General features: G+C 50.8%; 4 protein-coding genes across 4 annotated transcripts; 2 read left to right on the top strand and 2 right to left on the bottom strand.

Annotated features, from left to right (window-relative positions):
* Positions 1-502: 502 nt before the first annotated feature.
* SODALDRAFT_270466 (aimless RasGEF) lies at positions 503-3,735 on the bottom strand (the record flags this gene model as incomplete). Its single annotated transcript, XM_028607717.1, has 6 exons — positions 503-592; positions 668-2,448; positions 2,504-2,713; positions 2,794-3,080; positions 3,194-3,225; positions 3,325-3,735. 6 exons carry the CDS (start codon positions 3,733-3,735, stop codon positions 503-505), a joined length of 2,811 nt encoding a protein of 936 aa, XP_028468073.1.
* Positions 3,736-13,347: 9,612 nt separating this feature from the next.
* SODALDRAFT_92445 (hypothetical protein) lies at positions 13,348-14,816 on the top strand. Its single transcript, XM_028615786.1, has one exon. It carries the CDS (start codon positions 13,483-13,485, stop codon positions 14,509-14,511), a length of 1,029 nt encoding a protein of 342 aa, XP_028468074.1. The 5' UTR covers positions 13,348-13,482; the 3' UTR covers positions 14,512-14,816.
* Positions 14,693-16,113, bottom strand: SODALDRAFT_356230 (hypothetical protein; the record flags this gene model as incomplete). The annotated part of the gene is made up of 5 exons (XM_028613890.1): positions 14,693-15,242; positions 15,360-15,504; positions 15,572-15,652; positions 15,914-15,982; positions 16,086-16,113. The coding sequence occupies 5 exons, from the start codon at positions 16,111-16,113 to the stop codon at positions 14,693-14,695; spliced, it is 873 nt and encodes a 290-aa protein (XP_028468075.1).
* Positions 16,114-16,203: 90 nt separating this feature from the next.
* On the top strand, positions 16,204-17,250 carry SODALDRAFT_356231 (HIRA-interacting protein 5; the record flags this gene model as incomplete). The annotated part of the gene is made up of 2 exons (XM_028613891.1): positions 16,204-17,001; positions 17,131-17,250. The coding sequence occupies 2 exons, from the start codon at positions 16,204-16,206 to the stop codon at positions 17,248-17,250; spliced, it is 918 nt and encodes a 305-aa protein (XP_028468076.1).
* Between the last annotated feature and the right edge of the window lie 1,857 nt (positions 17,251-19,107).

Raw genomic sequence — 19,107 nt, forward strand, 5'->3', positions numbered from 1 at the left:
TACTGTTACCCCTGGATGTACAACGTACATACCTACCTACGAAGCGGACATATCACCCTGCGCTCCCGACAGCCTGCGACGTATTTCGAACTTTTACACTCACAGAGAACACAATAATAATGACAATGACGATGATGATGATGATTAATATAATAATTTGCAGTGCTTATGACGCCCAATATAGATTGCTACGCAGGATATCTTTCGAGATGAGCAAACGAGCGGAAAAGAAGCAGAAAAGGCATCATGCTCTGGCACCTAATAAACCACCCCCAAAGTCAAGCCAAAGCCAGACCAGACCAGACCAGACCCTTGTACACCCAGGAACCCCAATAGAATAAAATCCCGGAGCTCATCCTTGTCATACGAGGCGCACTGTTATGTTCCACCTTGCCCCTCCCATGGAAAGCACGGCTCAAGCCATTGGGCGACTAGACATTATACCACATTCGCGCCATTTCTTCCTCACTTATCAAGACAACCAGCCCGGTTTTCCTAATTTCTATTTGGCAAACCACGGGAACTTCTTCTTGACCTGATCCGATGGACCTCCAGACGTGCTCTCGACCTGAATGCTTCGCTGATAGATCTCCTAATCTGATTGTCAATATTACGACTCCCACACGGCCAGCAGAAGAAGAAGAAAGGAAAAGAAGATTGCACTTACGTCTTCATCCGTCGGTATCCGACAGTCCAAAATGAGCTCCCTAGCTGGTTCGCTCTTTGTCAAGTTAGGATACGGGATACTCTGGCTCTTCATGATCGGCAGAAGGACCTCTCCGAGCACCTCGAACTTTTTCCAGTTAATCCGGTCCCCCTCGGGTCCAACGAATGTCTTGCTCCCCTGCTCGGCGGTGACGAGATCTCTCCGGTGCAAGGGCATGTACGGAATCCGGGGCAGTGGTGAATTCTCCCACGCCAGTCTGTATGCAAAGTGACTCTTCTGCGTTCCCATCAGGATGCCGAGTTTGGCAAATGCCTTCTTCTTATCCGAGGGCACGAGAGCCCAGGTTTGCGCCAGCCGATGCACGGCCGAGCCGGTGATACCCGCCAGCACGGCTGCAAGCCCATTATAATTGTTGAGGCGGCGGAGCTTGGTCGCGATGCCCATGAACTTCTCCAACATCTGCGCGCGGTGTCTCGGCTTATCTCGCAGAAGAATCAGGTTGGCTGCCCACTTGGCAATGTGGTTAAAGTGATTGATCATGCGATTGACGCTCTTCAGACTCTTGCACTTCGCTCGCTGGTCCATTGATAGGCTGACGTGGCGCACAAAGTCGCGCACTCGAATGGACGAGAACATGACCCAGTCAATCCGGGTCATTTCCTCCGCAATCTCGTCTTCCGGGATGTCCATGAAAATATGATACCGGACCTTGTTGATCGGCAGCACGTCGGTAGGCTCCAACGTCGCTGCCACTCTTTCATACTCCTCATATGAATGGTACGCGACGAAGCTGTTGACCTTGTCCATGTGGGAGAAGTCCGAGCTTCCGGACGGTCTGATTTCTCCCCCCTGCCTCTCATCTTCGAGATAGAGACTGCTGATGCCGTTAGATCCATCCCTTATCGACGGAACAGCATCCTTGGAAGGGGGGTGCCCCGTCATAGCGTCGGCCGCGTCATCCGATCTGGCCCAGCCAGTATCGTCATCCTCTGTCACACTGCGCTCGAGTTGCTCCCGGATTTGCCGAGCCGCGATGCAGAAGATGGGCTCTGTTGATAGATGCCGGATGAATTCCTCCAAGTGCCGTCTCGTCCCAGGCCGTGCAAAATCGCCTGGATATGACGACACCCACCTACCCACGACCTCGATGATTCGGAGTTGAGTTGCCGTTTTCGTCAGGTAGTGCACCGACCTGTCATCCCTCACTCGGTCCAGCCTCGCCAAGATCGCCTCGAACAGCTCCGACGGCGCAGCAAACTTGCGATAGAGGCAGAGAAAGACCTCTTGGAAGTTGTTGTCTGCCCTGGACATCTTCAGAGCCACAAGCCGGTCGACCAATTCGTCAAAAGTGACGCCGGCGGTTTTGACGGTCTTGTCTGAGATTGACTCATCATTCCGTTGCAAGATGGGTATATCCTCCGAATTCCTGTGGGACTCGGCATCCGACTCGTCCATGTCTAGGAAGGAATCGCTTGGCGCGCGGTCCAGCCGTACGCCAGGTGTTCGGAGCATGCTTGATACGGAGGGTTGAAACTCATCAGCTATAGAATCTTGGGCCGACGAGCTTGGTTGAGACGTGTTGAAGCCACCTAACCTCGGGCTCCTGGCCGAGGGTCTGTATTGATCTGACGGAGATCCGCGTAACACAGATATTTCGGAGCTTGCACGATTGTGCTTGCCGTGTTGGCTAAGCGGTCGGGCTGAGGAGGCGTCGGGGGGCTCAAGGTGGGCGGTTGATGCGGCTCGTCGGCGGGCTGCTGTTGGCTCGCCATTCTGAGGATCTAAAGGCTCTGTCAGCAGTCGCTTGGCATGCCTCAGGACGTGGACTTGACCTACCCCTGCGATTCGCAACAGAGGCTCGAACAATCGCATGCAAGCAGGCGCGTGCTTTCTCGACAGAGTCGGATGAGAGGTTGTAGGTGGCGACGCAGGCCTTGAAGAATTCGTGGTTGGCCACAAGCTGGGTATCAACTTGTCGGACGCTGTCGGGAGTGTCGCACTTGTTGGCAATCAAAACGGCGGGAAGGCCAGATTTGGTCAAGGCAGCTAAGGGACCTGATGTCAGCGACGCTCGTTTGCGTGCGTCGTGCAAGCCAAGTGATGTGAACAGGGCACAGGTCATTTACCAACGGTCTGGGGGACTTCTTTCATAGTCTCCACCTTGGTCACATCGTAGAGTATCATAGCACCGTCCACGCGAGGCACGATGTGTCCATTGATCTGTTTCGGCCATTGAATCGGGTGGGACGGACTCATGTCAAAATATTCAAGGTCAAGCTCCAATAGGGTCACGCCGAAAGTAGTGTTATCCACAGCCAAGCGGACACTCGACGCATTTGTGATGGGCGGTCGCGACAAACCCAGCACCCGCTGGATAAAGGACGACTTGCCCACCCCCGTGGCACCGATGAGCCTGTGGCGCGAAGTCGGGAATCAGTCATACAGTGTTCCAATTAAAGTCTACGGCGGGCTTCAAATGGGTATTGGAGGGTGAAAAGGAGGGCCAGCGAGTTGGGAAGAACGCACGCTATGTTCAAGATTTCCATGTCGTCCGGGTTCTGTCGTTGAGCAAGCACATTGTCAGCTTCTGTTGTGCAGCCACCCTCCCTCCTTTGACCACAACAGACGGTACAGCATCGCAAGTCGGCGGGACATACCCAATGGAAGGATTGTCCAATGATGAGGGATTCTCTGCGAGTAGGGTTCCAATGTTGGTCATTAGTATCTTCATGCCGTGGCGATAGGTCGTTCGGTGAGTCTAGGTTGAAGTCGGCCTCGTCGTCGGCGGGACCGTGGCCAGTGGGATCGTCGAAGCGTCGGAAGAAAGGGTCATCGACGATGGAGATAAAGGAGTCACGGTAGTTATCGGGAGCTTCGGTGGCGAAATCGGCGTGGTCTAGCGGGCTAGGAATAATGCATTCGAGGCCGGTATAACGGGAGGGCGATGCAACTGGGGCGGAGCGGTGGGCTGCTTCGCGATGATCCGGGTGGGAGGAGGAACGCGGGGGAGGGACGGAGGGTTCTGAACTCCGGTGAGTCTGAGGAGCTCCACGACGATGAGAGGCCATGGCCAACAGCCCAGCGTCGCCAGGGTGCAGAAATAAAAACAACGGCGGCGGGGAGGATGAGCACGAGAGAAAGCAGCCGGGCCCGAGATGCAAGTTCAGAACGAAGGACCTAGAACGGTGGATTCGTCTGACTAAACGCAAGAGCCTCAAGTGCGAGCCGATCTACCGGGTCCGCAGGCTGGGCAAACAACCACACAATGGGGGAGTGTATGACGGCGTACCTTATAATGATTGCCTTACCTCCTTGCTTCTGCCTTGGCTTGGGGTGCAAGGAGGGAGCACTGTGAGAGCCCCTTACGGCGGGAATCAGGGTGTGGGGTGTTGCTGTCGTCAAGGGGTTCCACCTCAGCACATCCTGTAGCGAGAACTCCAAGGGACGTACGCGGTTGAGAAATGACGGTGAGGGAAAGCCAGGTAGTGCCACTATACTATCTGCTGTCCGTCGAGGAGCCCAGCAGGGAGGTAGGTGTCGGTGGCTGTCGATAGGTTAGGTAGTTGATAGTTGATAGTGGACCAGAGGAGGTGACCGTGGTATCTTCAAGCCAATGACCCTCGATCAAGTCAGGTGGCCAGCGCGTTTTGACGCATGTGCTGGGTTGTGCGCACCGTGTTCTAGGACTAGGGACCCGGCCGCTCGAAATTGTCTTGGGCTAGGGGGCCTAATTAAGGTGTAGCCTGCCGTTCGTTCGAGAAACGGCGTGGCGGGCCGCGCGGCGCCGTCCAGGGAATGATGGTCTGTTCTCTGAATAAGAAATTACACAGATCCGCACCAAGTAGATGCTGATATGCGACCAGTCGCCAAATATCGATTATAAAGGTAAGTACGGATAGTCTGTAAAGGTAGGTAAAAAAAGGCAGAGAGTCCGGGCTAAAATGGATAAGCGTTGAAGAGAAAGAGCATGGAAGGTGCCTTCGCTGCTACCCTTACCTTGTGCACGTTCCACGTACGAACGAGAAAGTACCTACGGATACCTAAGGTACCTTCTATAGCACTACTAGGTACCTTTACTTGCGATTGGCGGCCTACCTACCTTAGGTACCTTAGGTTGGTAGATTTCAGGCAAGCCGGTAGGGGCAGGTACCTTAGCTCCTAGCGCTACGGAGTAACCACTACAACATAATGTATGTACCTGGGTATTTAATGGACATCCAGTGGTCGGGCCTGTTAGGGAGGTCCCGAGAATCAAGAACCGCACATCGTCTCCTCCCAGCTCTCTCCCAGACGTGTATTGGCACGTGGAGGGATCAAATAAGCCGGATTATGAAGCACGGACTAATTACTGGTGATACGTTGTACGGAGGCTGCATCCATCACGCCTTAACGTAGTAATGCCTACCAGGAGAAAGATCACATCCCCATGCCTAAAATATTGTTGATTGCCCTTGATAGTGTGTCCCTTGCTAGGAAAGAATTTTTCTGCTTTTCTCGGATATTGAGACGATTCGCCTAACGTCTAATATCCAGGCGGTGCTAGAGAACAGAAGACGCGGAGTCCAGCTCGGTGGTTTTGTGCCTCATAACTGCAGGCGGTTACAGTATGCGACCAAATAGCATGGCTGATTGACAAATCAGCCCTTGGTATTCGTGCTCTAGAACTACTGCTGCCTGACTTTGCATACTGAGATGGCCCAATCAAAAAATAATCTCTGCAACCGTGCCACAGCCAAAGAGGAACTCTGGACTTGGTGATCCGATCCTTCAAAAGCGGCCGTACCAGTAAGAGGTCCAGCGTCAAAATCTAAGACACTGGTCGTGCCATGACAATATCCATCTACCTGGTGTATTGTGTTCAACTCTGCGGGAGGCGTATGGACGAAGTAGTGAGAGAGGTGTTCCGAGTGAAGTGTTCGAACCATCGCTATTCCTATCAAAGAACCGACGGCTTCTCTCATCCCATTATTCATACAAGTAAGGGCAGGACTGTACCGTCTCAGAATCTCTCTTTCCGTTTTCTTCGAGGAGAGCATCCAGGGACGCCCGAGTCTCATTCAGCCGCTTATCCTTCCCCCCCAGTCGATAATATTCCGGACATACGTGCGGAACTGGACATAGTGATCAGGATCCTGAAGTAAAAAGCCCCTAACCTTCGCATGTACATATCAATATCATTATGCTTCCAAGAAATAAAGAGCCGGGCCTCAGTGCCGCCCATGGCGACACTAAATGCGGCACTGTTACTAGGGAATTCTTTATCACCCTTACAATTCCGGAGCTGGCGATTAAGCCGTTCGGCAATATTAACTCGGCACGCAGAGCCGCCGACGCAGTGATTTATGGCCGCCCAGGGACTGCAACTTCCACCAGGACCATCGCCCTTGAATTCGATAGCGAGGAATGGGCAGAGTAGCCCTCGGTTATGGACTGAGATTTCAGTTCCCAAAGATATACGTTATGTAGGTTGGGGCTGTTGTTCAGGAAATGCCTTACACCAGTATCCATAGATGATATCGGGTGTCGGATTGCTGATGCTAGGCGTTGATCCATAAGCAGGAACAGCCTGCCTACCTACCTAGGTAGACACGGCTGTCTATCGCACCGTTTCAGGCTCTCTGTGGACCTGGGATTAGGGTAAGTGGCGCTATGGAAATACTTTGCCACGTCCGCTTCGTCGGCCTCCATCTCCAGTTAATGCAAATCTACGTCGTGCCGTACCTAATCCAGTGGCGGGCCCAGGGAGGCTCGATCCTTGCTGACTTCATGAACAAGGTTAGCAATGTCGCCAGGTAATTCTTCATCATTGCGGCGAAAATAAATACCGCTCAGAGCAAGATTTAGACTTGGGTATAACAGGTCCTCAACCAGGCTCTTCGCGGACGACCGGCCAGAGTTAGTGATATTCGACTGCGCAAAGGATGCAGTGACAGTTCCTCGGTACAAACGAGATGCCGACGAAGTCGGCGTAGGCGGTAGCCCAAATCGATCGGCACCTCGTGGATAACACATCTCAGCCGGTGCCGACCTCGTGACGCGTCTTGAAACGGAGCGGTCGTCTGCCTGTTGGAGTTGGCTACCCGATACCAGGTACACAACGTGTCTCCCCCTGTAACCCAACTATCTCGAGCAAGTCAGCAACAAGAACATAGGCAGAGCTGGGACAAGGATACGGATCGATAGTGTCAACCAATTCTCTGAGGAACGACGGGCATAGAGGCCTGGGCGTCGGCTGCTGTTGGGTTGATAGGGGAACACCTCGCGTTAGCAGCTGATATGCGGGCAGGCAATTATTGTCATACCTTCTCGAGTCACCCCACTTCAGGTTAGCGAGCGCCGGTCCGGCCCAGCCGGGCTTCTTTCGAGGGAGCGGATCAACATCGAGCGTCATGTCGAGTCTCCTCTTGTTCTTGGTTCGAGGCTTGAAGAATTCCTTGTTCATGGCGAATAAAGGGGAATGTCGGGAGTTCGAAGGATGTTATCGAGGTCAAGGCCGGCCGCGAAGTAGGTTGGATCGAACACTGTGAAAGAGATTGTTGGTCGAAGTAGCCTTTGTTTCCTCAAAACAGGCATGTCAAGCAGGAGTGTGTGCTGGCGGTTAAGAATGACTGGTCGTCGGCGACATATTCGACATGCGTGTAACCCACGCCTGCACTTGGACGCGTCTTATTTCCGCGTCCAAGGAAGACGATGCAGGTAATTACCTGTTCTGATATGATAGGACGGCATACTGGCTCCCTACCCCTCCATGTAAAACTTGATAAACATGGGATTTGTAGGTTCAAATACTCAGACCGTAGAATACCTTACATTTCAACATATATTGGTAGGTATAAGCTGGGTATGTAGCCACAAAATTGTTATGATAAAGGGGGTTTCCTTTTAGCTTACCAAGCCATTCATATGTAAAATATACGTATTGAAGCTCCCGTACGAGCGCAAACCAAACTAACCTCACAGGCGGAGTTCCCAACGGCGCAATTGCCCCTTCTCTCTCTTCTCCCTCGTCTTTAATGAACGGACAGGTCATATAGTCAATACCTTTGGTCGGTTTGCGACAGAGGAAACGCGACAATTCTCATTCGCCCAGAGTTTTGAGTTGTTTCGTCGCGTTTCCGCTGATCGTTCCCAACCCCTACTCTGTGCGAAAGGGACCACTGAGCATCCGAATGGCTCAAGTCATTTGACTACCTTCTGAGGTGGTCAGCGATATTGGAGGCTTTGGTTGGCCGTCTCGTTCCGCACTACCACATGCCAGTGGCTGAGAGACACTGATGTGGGCGAATGCACCCAATGAAGGGGAAAGATTAGAAACATACATGAATCTGGGTAGTTTAGTGTACAAGTGTATATCAGATTTGATGCTCGATAGTGAGCCACATCATCGTGGGGAAGTGCATTCCCCTCGCCGGGCACATGACACGGAATCCGTCTCCGTGGCGGTTGAGCGTTCTGAACGAATGAGGTTCCTGGGCACCGTCAGTCGATAGTAGGCTCAACGCGCCACAAACGTCGTCTAAGCTATTACTGTAGCCGAGACTCGAGAGTCACAAGGTCCCCCATACGCTTGTGGTGTACGAATACTCCGCAGCCATATCTAGTTACGCCAGTCACACCGCACATCCGAAAAGGGACACTGGCCTTGGCCGCAGCACCTAATGCGGTATTTGAAGATTGCGCAGTTTATCCCCGAGACAAGAAGTTACCTAATACTTCGTAGCGGCGTCGTCTTGTCGTTTCTGAGCTAGCTGCGATGACAGAGAAACCATGGCGTGATTCCGAAAGAAGTGTCAACGACGCCAGGTGACCTCTCTGGTACTTCTTACCTCACCCACAGATTACCTTAGATTTCATGTTCTTAGCCAGAAAGACTCGATGACGGGCTTTCCCCCCTAACCCAACCGGCACTTGACCAAAACAGGACATCAAGACCGTACCAATGTTACATCCGAGCCGGTGCGGTGCAACAGACCGAAACGAAAACTCTGGCGCATATTGTTTATACCCATCCTCTCGGTACCCGGCCGTTGACAACGGTTGGATAAGATAGTTGGCGGCTTCGCGACGCCGGACAAAGTCGGGAAAAGTCTGGGAACCTCAACGAGGCACAACTCCCACCACATGCAAGCCATTTGTTTCATTGCGTGGCTTGAAAGGAATGAGGAAAACAAGAGCTCTGTACGTTGTACCACTTGATTTTAGCAGGTGGTCTGTGAACCGGGCCCGGGTGCTTGCTGCCCCGCACCGGTTCCGACTTCGCACATTCACTATTATGGAGTCTTCACTAATTACCTTTATGGAGTCGCTAATAATGTAGGTACCTATGTACGGAGTCACGTGGTGAGGCCAAGGAGGGAAAGATCCCCCCGCATGGGGTTCGTCCGGGGCTGCGGCCGCGAATGGGATTTTCCACCTGAAAGGTTGGGGTGCGCGAAGCCCAGCAACGTCTTCCCTTTTCGTGTCCATTTTTGTCCTTGTTACATTGTAGTTTATGCCATCCAGGAATAAAGCTTGGCATATCTTCCCATTAGCTCATAGCATGCCTCTAGCGGCATGGAGACGGGAGAGTAATCTGCTAGTTATGACGAATGTAAAGTCCTATGATCGCCCTGGTTGTGCCCATGGACCATACCCAATGCACTGGTTCCTGAGGTCGACAACAGGTGTACGGGAGTACCTACGTAACCTAGGGTACCTTAGGCCCCGTTCGCGAAAGCTCATAAGATAGGAGCTTTTTTAGGAGGTTTTTATAAAAGTTATAAATAGAGCTAAGGCGCTATCTCGACTCTAGTCCGTGCCCTTAATATATCTCTTTATGCAAAAAATAAATTATCCCTCGGAGGAATATCGATCTGAATCCGTAGAATACGGGGTGTAGTCACTTAGATAAAAAAATACGCTTATTTTGCTGTAATTGAATATTAGAACGACTACTATTTTTATCGCTATATCGACCCTAGGTTATATTAGTGTGGAATAGATTATAGAGAGCTCCCTTAATAGTATACCGGATCCGTGGAATATCGATATATCGCCCTTATAGCTAACGCAGGATACGTAGCGAACGCAGGATACGTAGCTAATATAGAATACTATAGAAGATAATATCTTTAGCAACGATAAGGTATCCGAAGACGGCGTAAATAATTAAAATCCTACCTCTTAAAGCCTTTCGAATACCTAGGCTAATACTTCCTTATCTAAAAAGAAGTTAACGCGTGTGTATTAGAAGGATTATATCGAACGCGATCTTCTTATACGCCTAGTTATAGCTCGTCGCGATAACGCCCTATTCGCGATAAGTAATAAGAAGTCAGCGAAGCAGGCTATCCTAATAGAGCTCTTACCTAGTATATAAGAGGTATACCCTACGGCTAACCTGTTAGTTAAGGCGATAATCGTAAAGCTCGAACGTATAGAAAGAGACCTGCGTGCGGCCCTTACGATTATTAGGAAGAGTGGCGTTAATAACTATAACAATAAAAGCGGTATAATTAACGTGAGCAACGAGTAGTAGGATATATTCGAAGCTAAATTCGGCGACGTCGGTAAGCGTATTCGAAAACGCGGAGGCCTATGATAGATTAATAGTCTATTAAAGCTTATATAGCCTAATACTATCGCTACTAGCTAGAATATTGCCGACGTTCACGAGTTAGATTAATAACGTAAGCGTTAATAACGTAAGCGTTAATAATAGATAGTATTAACGCCGCCTACTAAGCGCCTTCGGCCTAGTTAGTAATAGAATCCTGATAGTAGTGGTGCTAATTCCTTACGGGCGACGCCTATTCCTTATAACGATCTACTTAATAACGCATTACCTTTACGGCGCTATCGTAAGAAGGAAGACTCACCTATTAACCCGCTTTTAGCAGGGTTAGTTACGTTATCGGCACGTTAAAACGTAGAGAATTACGGTAAGGCCGTTACTATATATAAGAGCGAGTTTCTGGAGGAATTAGGCAGCGTTAACGGCGTTATTATAGCTAGGGAGTTCCTAATAGAAAATCCTAACATAATAACGCTATTTGATAGCGTTTAAAAGAATACGAAAAGAGCACTATTAAAAAAGTATAGTTTAATAAAAGAAAAGGTTATTAGGAGAGGTGGTAATAGTAGTGATAGTGGTAAGAGTAAGGGTAGTAGGCGTAAGGCTAAGGTGGATCTGGATTCGGATTAGTCTTATTTTCTATGGATTTTATTAGCTAGTAATATTTACTGTCTACCTAAAACGGACTAGTAAGGGGTATAGCTCTGCTCCTTCCGCCGTAGTAGTCTATATAGTACTTAATAAATATATCGATATCGTTCCTTCACTTTAATAATAACCTCTTTTCTATATAACTACTACTACTATTCTATTATCTTAGATATCTAGTATCGTGTCTCTAATCCGCCCTTTTCACCGATATTACGGTCGGCACGCTCTACGGCTAGCCGTAATAGCTGCTCCTCTTCTTCTTCTATAAGTCTAGAGGATATTAACGGCGAATCTGATACTAGTATATTACTACGTATACCCCTAATAAAATTCCAGATACTAGTTATAGCGTACACGATCTCTACCTGCTTTTCGAGGCTATATTTAGGTGCTTTACCTTTAATAATCTGGAAAGACCTCTTTAAAATCCTAAAAACGCGTTTAACGGCACTATAGTGCCTAGCGTGGAGGCGATTAAACCGCTCCTTTAAGAATAACTGCCTCTATTCTATTTTAGAGAAATCTTAAAGGTGGTACCTCTCGCCGTTAAACGGGGTTATAATACCTCGGATATTACTACTAAACCTACTATCTACGAGGTAGAACCGCCCGTTAGGTACGTGAAAAGACCTTTTAGTAAGTGCCTCGCGAAGTAACGAAGAGTCGTTTATACTACCCTCGGTATTAGCTAGGATATACGTAAAGTAGAGGTTAAAATCGACTACCGCGAGGATATTCTAAGTAAGTTATCCTTTCCGATTATAGAACCGCCGCTACGACCTAGGTGGCACCGACGTAGCGATATACGTGCCGTCGATTACTCCGATATAACTATTAAATTACTTATTATATCGCGATAGTTTAATATATCGCGATACGTATCCTAATAGAGGGCTTTTAACGTATTCGATATAAAGCTAACGTATCGTATCTAGGACCTTATTAAAGATACCCGATCCTGTACTTAAGGATATCTTAAACCGGTGGTATATAGTATATAGGGATACGCTATAACCGATAATATACAGGAAGAGTATAACCTTCTACGAAATTATATAGTATTTAGTCTCTCTGATTATGCCGTTTAATATTACCTAATCTATTAGATGATAAAATTCGCGCTAACTAAGTCTGAATAGGTCTTAGAATACTTTTTTGGACCCGATTAATAACCCGCTCGTTATACCTAACGTGAGAGTAGGACCGTTACTATACTATTATAAAGAGGTATTTCTACGCCTCTTTTACTACTAAATAACTTAAATTCAATAAAGGATTAATACTAGTACTACTATATCGAGTTCTAGTATAGCTTCGTCGTCGTTATTAGGAATAGCTTTAACGTTAGCCTTATTAGCCACCGCGCGGCTAACTACGGAGCCTATCTTATAAGTTTTTTACGTTATTAGCACCTTTTAGGTGCTAATAAAAGATTACGTGTAAATCCTCCTATCTTATAAGTTTTCCTCCTACCGTGGCCCCCTGCCTAGCGTGGTACTTCGATAATAGGGGGATAATAGAGGGATGCATAAAAAATACAGTTACACTGAAAATATTATATAAAAGGGGTCCTGATACTATCGGTGGGCTATGAGTTATGCATTTTTCCGCCACGATAGGAGGATTTCCTATCTTATAAGCTTTCGCGAACGGGGCCTTAGGTACCTTAATAATTGTCGTTGTATAACGGACGAAGCACTCCGTACGTTGTATGTAATTACATGCCTAAGGTACATTACCTCTACGTGTGGGGTGACCATTTCCCTCGGGGCAATAGCCTCCTGTACTAGTGTAGGCATATGCTAAGGGTGGGTTATGTAGCGGCACGCGAGCAATGGTCCCCAATGGTCCCCTGACTCCTTCGGCTCACCATGTCCATCGCCCCCTCCCCCCCTTGCACCCACACAAAGAGAACTCGAAGCTTAATTCCAAGTTGGTTGGCGCTTTGTGTTTTTTTCTTTCTTGTTTCTTTCTTTGTTTAAAGACAATGCCTACTCACGACGTCTCCCTCACCAGCTTCTGAGACCGCTTCTTCTCGCCACGACCGTACCCTCTGGTTTCTCTGGTTAATACCGCCAAGTCGTCCACCACATCCACCTACAAGCACCCAGTGTTCTCTGGTTCTTCTTATCATCCGCTCTTACCCACGTTCGTTTCTGCTCCTCAGTCCCAGAGGCGTTTGAATTTTGGGGGTCCACCGAGGTCCACTCACCTTAGGGGCTTCGTACATACACCATCGTACGAGTGGCTCATGACCTTGATCTGACCGAGATCCAAGGCGACGCTCGTCAATTTGATATTTGGTTGGGGCCTTCCTCGGGCTTGCTGTACTATAATTCATATTCAAAGCCACGGACAGCAAAATCGAGAAAGACGACTCTAGTCTGGCTCTCTCGAATCGTCTGCTCACACTGTTCTAGACACCAATCTATTCGACAGGAAATCCCTTATCTCTAACGGGTTCCCTTTTCTACAAGTCTAAACCCACACCGCCAAGATCTAGTCAATCTAGTTTTCGGTTGACTTGGTTTCTCCGCGGCTAGCTCGAAACGTGGCCGGGAGTTGTGCTCTCAACAGCATACCTTATAACCACCATTACCCCTTCTCGCCCATGTTATACAACGTCGGGTACCGGCATGACCATGCCATGACCAAGCCTCCCGCCAGAGCCGTTACGTGGCCCAAGCAACGCCCACGTCACAACAGCCAATCCATGCCAGTCGACCCAGAAGACCTGTCGCGAAGACTGCGTCTCGTCCTCGCCGAGCAGAATGCGCGGGCCGAGCAGAAGAAGAGAACACGAGCCGGAGCTGGGAGGAGAGCGAGCGTCCCATCCCTGACGGAAACCTCGACCAGTGGGTCTCGCAGGGACGAAAAGGCTGCTTCGGGAGAAAGACACAATCGCCATTCTCACTCGAACAAGTTTGACCAGAATGCCGAAACCCAAGACGGCAAGCCGCCACACTATGTCCCGCAGGTGGCAGCTTTGCAATTCGCGACAACCACGACGGCCGACAACATGACGAGCCCGCGCACCGTCCACAGGCTGTCCCAGAAAGCCCTCAAATTTCACCTCGGAGGTCCCAACGCCGCGGCATCGTCTGCCGACCAGAAAACCGCGCCGGCTGACCAGCACACAGCGCTACGGAAGGCGCAGAGCCAGCGCGGGAAAGTGTACAAGCGAAACCAGTTCCAAAACGACCGCATCCTCGAAGCTGCGGCCGCGGCGGACGAGGAGCGAGAGAACCGCCGGAGGGAACGACCGAAGCAAGGGTGGGAGGCTCATTTGCCCGCAGGGCGCCGTTCCGAAGACGCGGTGAAGAGGCTGAGCACAGGCGACCCTGGGGAAGGCCGTCACTCGCATGAAACCGCCGATTCAGACTTCGTACCGCTTCATGAGATCAACGCGCACCGAGTCGACTGGACTCAAAGCGATGAGACCGGGCAAGGGAAACTCAAATCCAAACTCCGAAAGTCCGATTCCCTCTGGACCCTAAGGGGTCGCTTGGGGAGCCTGACGAAGCACGGCCGCGAAGACAAGACCACGACGCAGACACGGGATGACAATTCGGGGCTTCCCGAAGCGTCCATCAAGTCACCCAAAATCGGCTTCTTCGCCCGTTTGAGGCCCAGTCATTGAACACACATTGTCGACCATCGGGCCTTCTTTTGGAACGAACGCCATCCCTCAATTCTCGTGTCGTTTTGCGAAGCGCATATGCAGATCCTGCCTGAATTGCACTCCTCGTTTATTTGTTCCCTTTTCTCCCCCTTCCGGTCAACAGTAAGAAAGCGATTCAGCGGTTACTTTTCGTATCACTTCAGCGACGACCTTCTTCTTCCAACAACCGTTTGATCAGGTCTGCATCTCGTTGAGCCGCCCGACTCCGCAACAGAGAGCCGGTCTCCTCGCTCCGCGCACCCTGGGATGTGAGATGGATTATGAGTTCGGAGAACTCCCTCACGCCCTCGCCGGCATCTCCCTCGGCCTTTCGGGCCCTCCTTAATGCCTCCTTCCCTTTCCGAATCCCGACATCGTGGTTCCACTGTGCCTGGTTTGGTTTTCCGGCGGCCGCCGCCTTGGCAAGAATGGCCTCCTTAAGAGAGGTCGGTTGAGCCTCGGCTGGCGGCTCTGTGGCGGCACTGATGGCTAGCAATTGTTGGGGGAGGTTTGGGTATCGGCGGAAGAGGTAACGCAGCTGCTCCGAGTCATCGAGAACGCTGAAGGGGTTGTCGGGCTGGTGCGAAGATGACGGACCTTCAGTCATGGCGACAGGTTGAGGGGAAGGACCGGCGTCAGATGGTTTCGACTCGGGTTCGGGATCCGGCGGGTGGTTCTCACGGTGGGTTTTATTACAAGCGACAGAGCAGCTGGAGATTCATGGGCAAGATTAGACGACGGATCTTGACATTAGGCTTGCATGCATGGTATGAGGTTTAACGGGTTTAATGATAATGAGAGACGCAGACACGCCACTCTGAACTTACAATGGCAATCCGCATCGCGGACACTTGTACTTCCCTGGAGTTTCGTTGCAGACGCCGCAGAGCTTCGTTTTCGAAGATGTAGCTCGCGGCTGCTCGCCGTCGTCTTTCCCACTCGCCTCCTTCGCCGGCGCGTTCGTGGTTTCGCCTTTACAGCACCCGTCAATGGTTCCAGCAGTCATGGCGTTATTTGCTGTTCCAGAGGTCATGCTGACATCCTGTCCAGTCCCATTGGCCAGTGGACTTGTTGTTGTTGTTGTTGTTGTTGTTGTTGTTGTTGGCATTGAGGACATCGTCTGGTTGTCAGGGACGGTCAATTCGTTTTCAGATACCGACATGATGCCAGCGGGATAAGATGTTAAAGCGGATTAGAGGTATGCATGGCTGGAAGAGGAACGGATAATTATTCGTTTCAAGTGCTAAAGAAAAAGTCGGTCGTTCTCGGGGGAGAAGAAAAACAGAGCCAAAGCTCCCCCCACGTCCCTGGAGCTCATACCGTAAGACACAGTCCAGAACACTGTGCCCGGGGCCGTTAATACACGTGTAGTGGAGTGGACCAGCAGCAGCACCAGTGTGGTCCAACGAAACGGTCGGCAAATCGGATTTACTGCGGTACTTGAATCCGACTTTGCGTCATTCCCGAGGGCCAATGGATGGATTGGTAATGCGTGCGATTTGCGAGCACGAGCCAGAAATCTTTCAACACCTAAAGTAACACTTCGTACATACAACTCGCCACGTTCAAATCCTCACACATCAACTTCACGCGCTATAACTACTCGAGAACGAACTAATATTTACAGACCGTTAACTTCGAGCATTAAAGGTGCCTTTGAACCTTTGAACCATGTCGTCTTCGAGAGCATCCCGCCTAGTCGGGTCATTGACAAGGACTTCCCGACCCCGTCTCTCGACGAGGGCGCAGATTTTATGCCCGTCCACCACTCTCCGCCCCTTCGCGACAAACAAGAAACCGCTGAGCGCCGCGGGCGTACCACGGCCAAGTCTTAGCCAGCGCCTCAGCCGGTTCTCCCATCCGCAAAAGACGCAATCCCGCAGCATCTTCATCCAGACCGAGTCCACGCCCAACCCGGATGCGCTGAAGTTCCTGCCGAACCACCGCGTGCTTCCCGAAGGCATCTCGACTCCCTTCATCGAATACCTCTCGCCACGCGACACTATTTCCCCGCCATACCGGTCTCAGCTCGCCTCGCAGCTGATGGCCGTCGACGGCGTAACCTCCGTCTTCTACGGCACCGACTTCATCACCGTCACCAAGGCCGCCGACGTCCAGTGGGCACACGTGCGCCCCGAGATCTTCGCGCTCATTACCGAGGCGATCACGTCCGGGCAGCCCATCGTGAACGTGGTCGAGCGCAAGGAAGGCGACGAGGCGGGAGCGGGCGAGGGCATCGAGGAGGTGGACAGCTTGGCGTACGACGAGAACGACAGCGAGGTGGTGGGCATGATCAAGGAGCTTCTGGAGACGAGGATACGACCCGCGATCCAGGAGGATGGCGGCGACATTGAGTTCCGCGGGTTTCAGAACGGCCAGGTCATGCTCAAGTTGCGCGGGGCTTGTCGCACTTGCGACTCGAGCACCGTCACTCTGAAGAATGGAATTGAAAGCATGTTGAAGCATTATGTGAGTTGCCTTCTTTAACCCAAACCCGACCTTTCCTCTCTCTCTCTCTCTCTCTCTCTCTCTCTCTTAACTCCTGGTCCTGCTCTTGCGGACGAAAATCATGCACTTCGTATACTAACCATTCTGAAGATTGAGGAGGTCGAGAGCGTCCATCAGGTCACTGACCCAGAGGAGGAGATTGCCATTGAGGAATTCGCCAAGTTCGAAGAGAAGCTTAAGGCCCAGAAGCGCGAGGCCAATACCGCATAAAAAAAAGCCGAAGCATAGAGAGTAAAAAAGAAAACAGCGTTTGACAGCTTCGCCTCGGGAAGGTTAAAATCGGCTGTTGTACTGGATATGGTGTACGAATACCGAGCGGACAACCCGAAACGTTTGGAACTGTAATTGGACATCTTGACCGGCATGCGGAGGTGAACTACCTTAGTCTCCCGGGCACGCTGCCATGAGCGCCACGAACTGCTACAGGGCAATCACCGGTGAGAGTAGGAGACGGTCTGGAACTTACCCAGAAGTGATCCTGCAGTCGCCACCTTCAACCCCAATTTTTTTCATACCACATGCCATTCCTCTAACAAAAACCCAAGCACGTTTTCGGTCAACAGGACACTCCATCCCGTCATACTAGCAGATTAGGGTAGGATTTGGGGTTGGTTAGGGTCACATCGGCTGGATAGTCGTTCTTCATGCACGCAGGCTACCAATAAAGAAAGATCGTCGCCGTGCAGCCTCTCTGCTCTCAATTAACAATAAACGAATGGCCGTATCTACACTCACCGGTTGGCTGGCTTAGTGATATGCCAGTCGCAAGTTGGCCCATGCCCTGCTAGTGAGAACCCGACGTCAACGTCAAAACGTCAGACCATAAGCTGGCCGATCTCGCTGCCATGCCATTTACGTAACTAGAGGGACCACCGGTTTCAAGTGAACCGCGCTCTAGTCTTAAGGTTCCTTGGCTCCCGGATAGGCCTGATGAAGGAGCAAAAAGCAGCTTGCCATCCGTCGTTGACACTTCCTATGTTTCCCTTCGCTTGATGCCGGTTGAGCTCGAGAATGACAACAGCATCATCCGGCATAGTCTAGTCTGCCTAGATAGTCTAGACCGGCGGACATATAACTGCCGCCCTAAAACTCTGCGTTGTAACTCGGGGGAGGCCCCTAGCTTTAGGTAGGCTAACGCCAGCTAAAATCCGGGGTAGAACCCCTGGCTGGTCTGTCGGCCGACGTTTATCCTAGCAAGTCGGCAGACGAGGCTTGTTGGCTCAGCGGAGTTTCCATGGTTGCATAATCTTGCTTTTCGCCCCCTACTCGGCCGCAAGGAACGCGCTGGCAGATATGCACGTATGCCGAGGCGTGGTACGGTGCGTCGAGATGGTTCTCGTTGCTGGATTTCGAAATGAGATCAGAGGGCCAAGAAAAAAGGGGCCACTTGAGGGGCAGGTCCTCGTGACATCTTGCAGCTGCCTGTGGCACAGAGTTGGGACCCACTGGTAGGACTGTCGACTGAACATTGTCATTTTTCTCAACCTTGAGCTTGGATGTTGCCTCACGCTTTTGGATATCAGTGATAGCAGAAGTAATACGACGGGGGAGGGAAAATCTAGCAGAGGATTATAACCGTGATATGGGCAACTGAAGTGATGAGGATGACGTCCGTAATTTTCTTGATGTTTGAGCGCAGAGATCAATTTGCAACACCTATGTCACTTGTGTCGAACGGCTTAATACTTGTCCCCGTCCCGCTGCGGTGTAACATGAAATGAACAAACACCCCATCTCGCAGCCCAAGCACGTATATTCGGATATACCTGGATTCCACGAGGATTGCCCGTATATATAGGGAAATTGATGGCTAAAGGAAACCCAAAGTGGACTGGTCCCACAGATCTTGGTCGCTGGGGGGCAAGGCACGTCGTAGTCGGATTCTGGTAGAGGCATACGATCAGACCACGGGCTGGAAGCGATGTGACGCAGGCTCTCCCAAATTCTCCCACTGTGTGTGCGTAGGTCTGTCTTGTCTTGGTGGTGGGAAGGGGGAGAACTTGCAAACCTCGAGGCACGCCGAAGTGGGAACGGTAGGACTGATTGTAATTAGGTATTCTATATTTT

The sequence above is a fragment of the Sodiomyces alkalinus genome, assembly GCF_003711515.1.
Source record: "Sodiomyces alkalinus F11 unplaced genomic scaffold SODALscaffold_2, whole genome shotgun sequence".
Taxonomy (NCBI): domain Eukaryota; kingdom Fungi; phylum Ascomycota; class Sordariomycetes; order Glomerellales; family Plectosphaerellaceae; genus Sodiomyces; species Sodiomyces alkalinus.

Bases quoted from the DNA above. Each gene is read 5' to 3' on its own strand.
- SODALDRAFT_92445 (XM_028615786.1), top strand. From the start codon at position 13,483: ATGTTATACAACGTCGGGTACCGGCATGACCATGCCATGACCAAGCCT.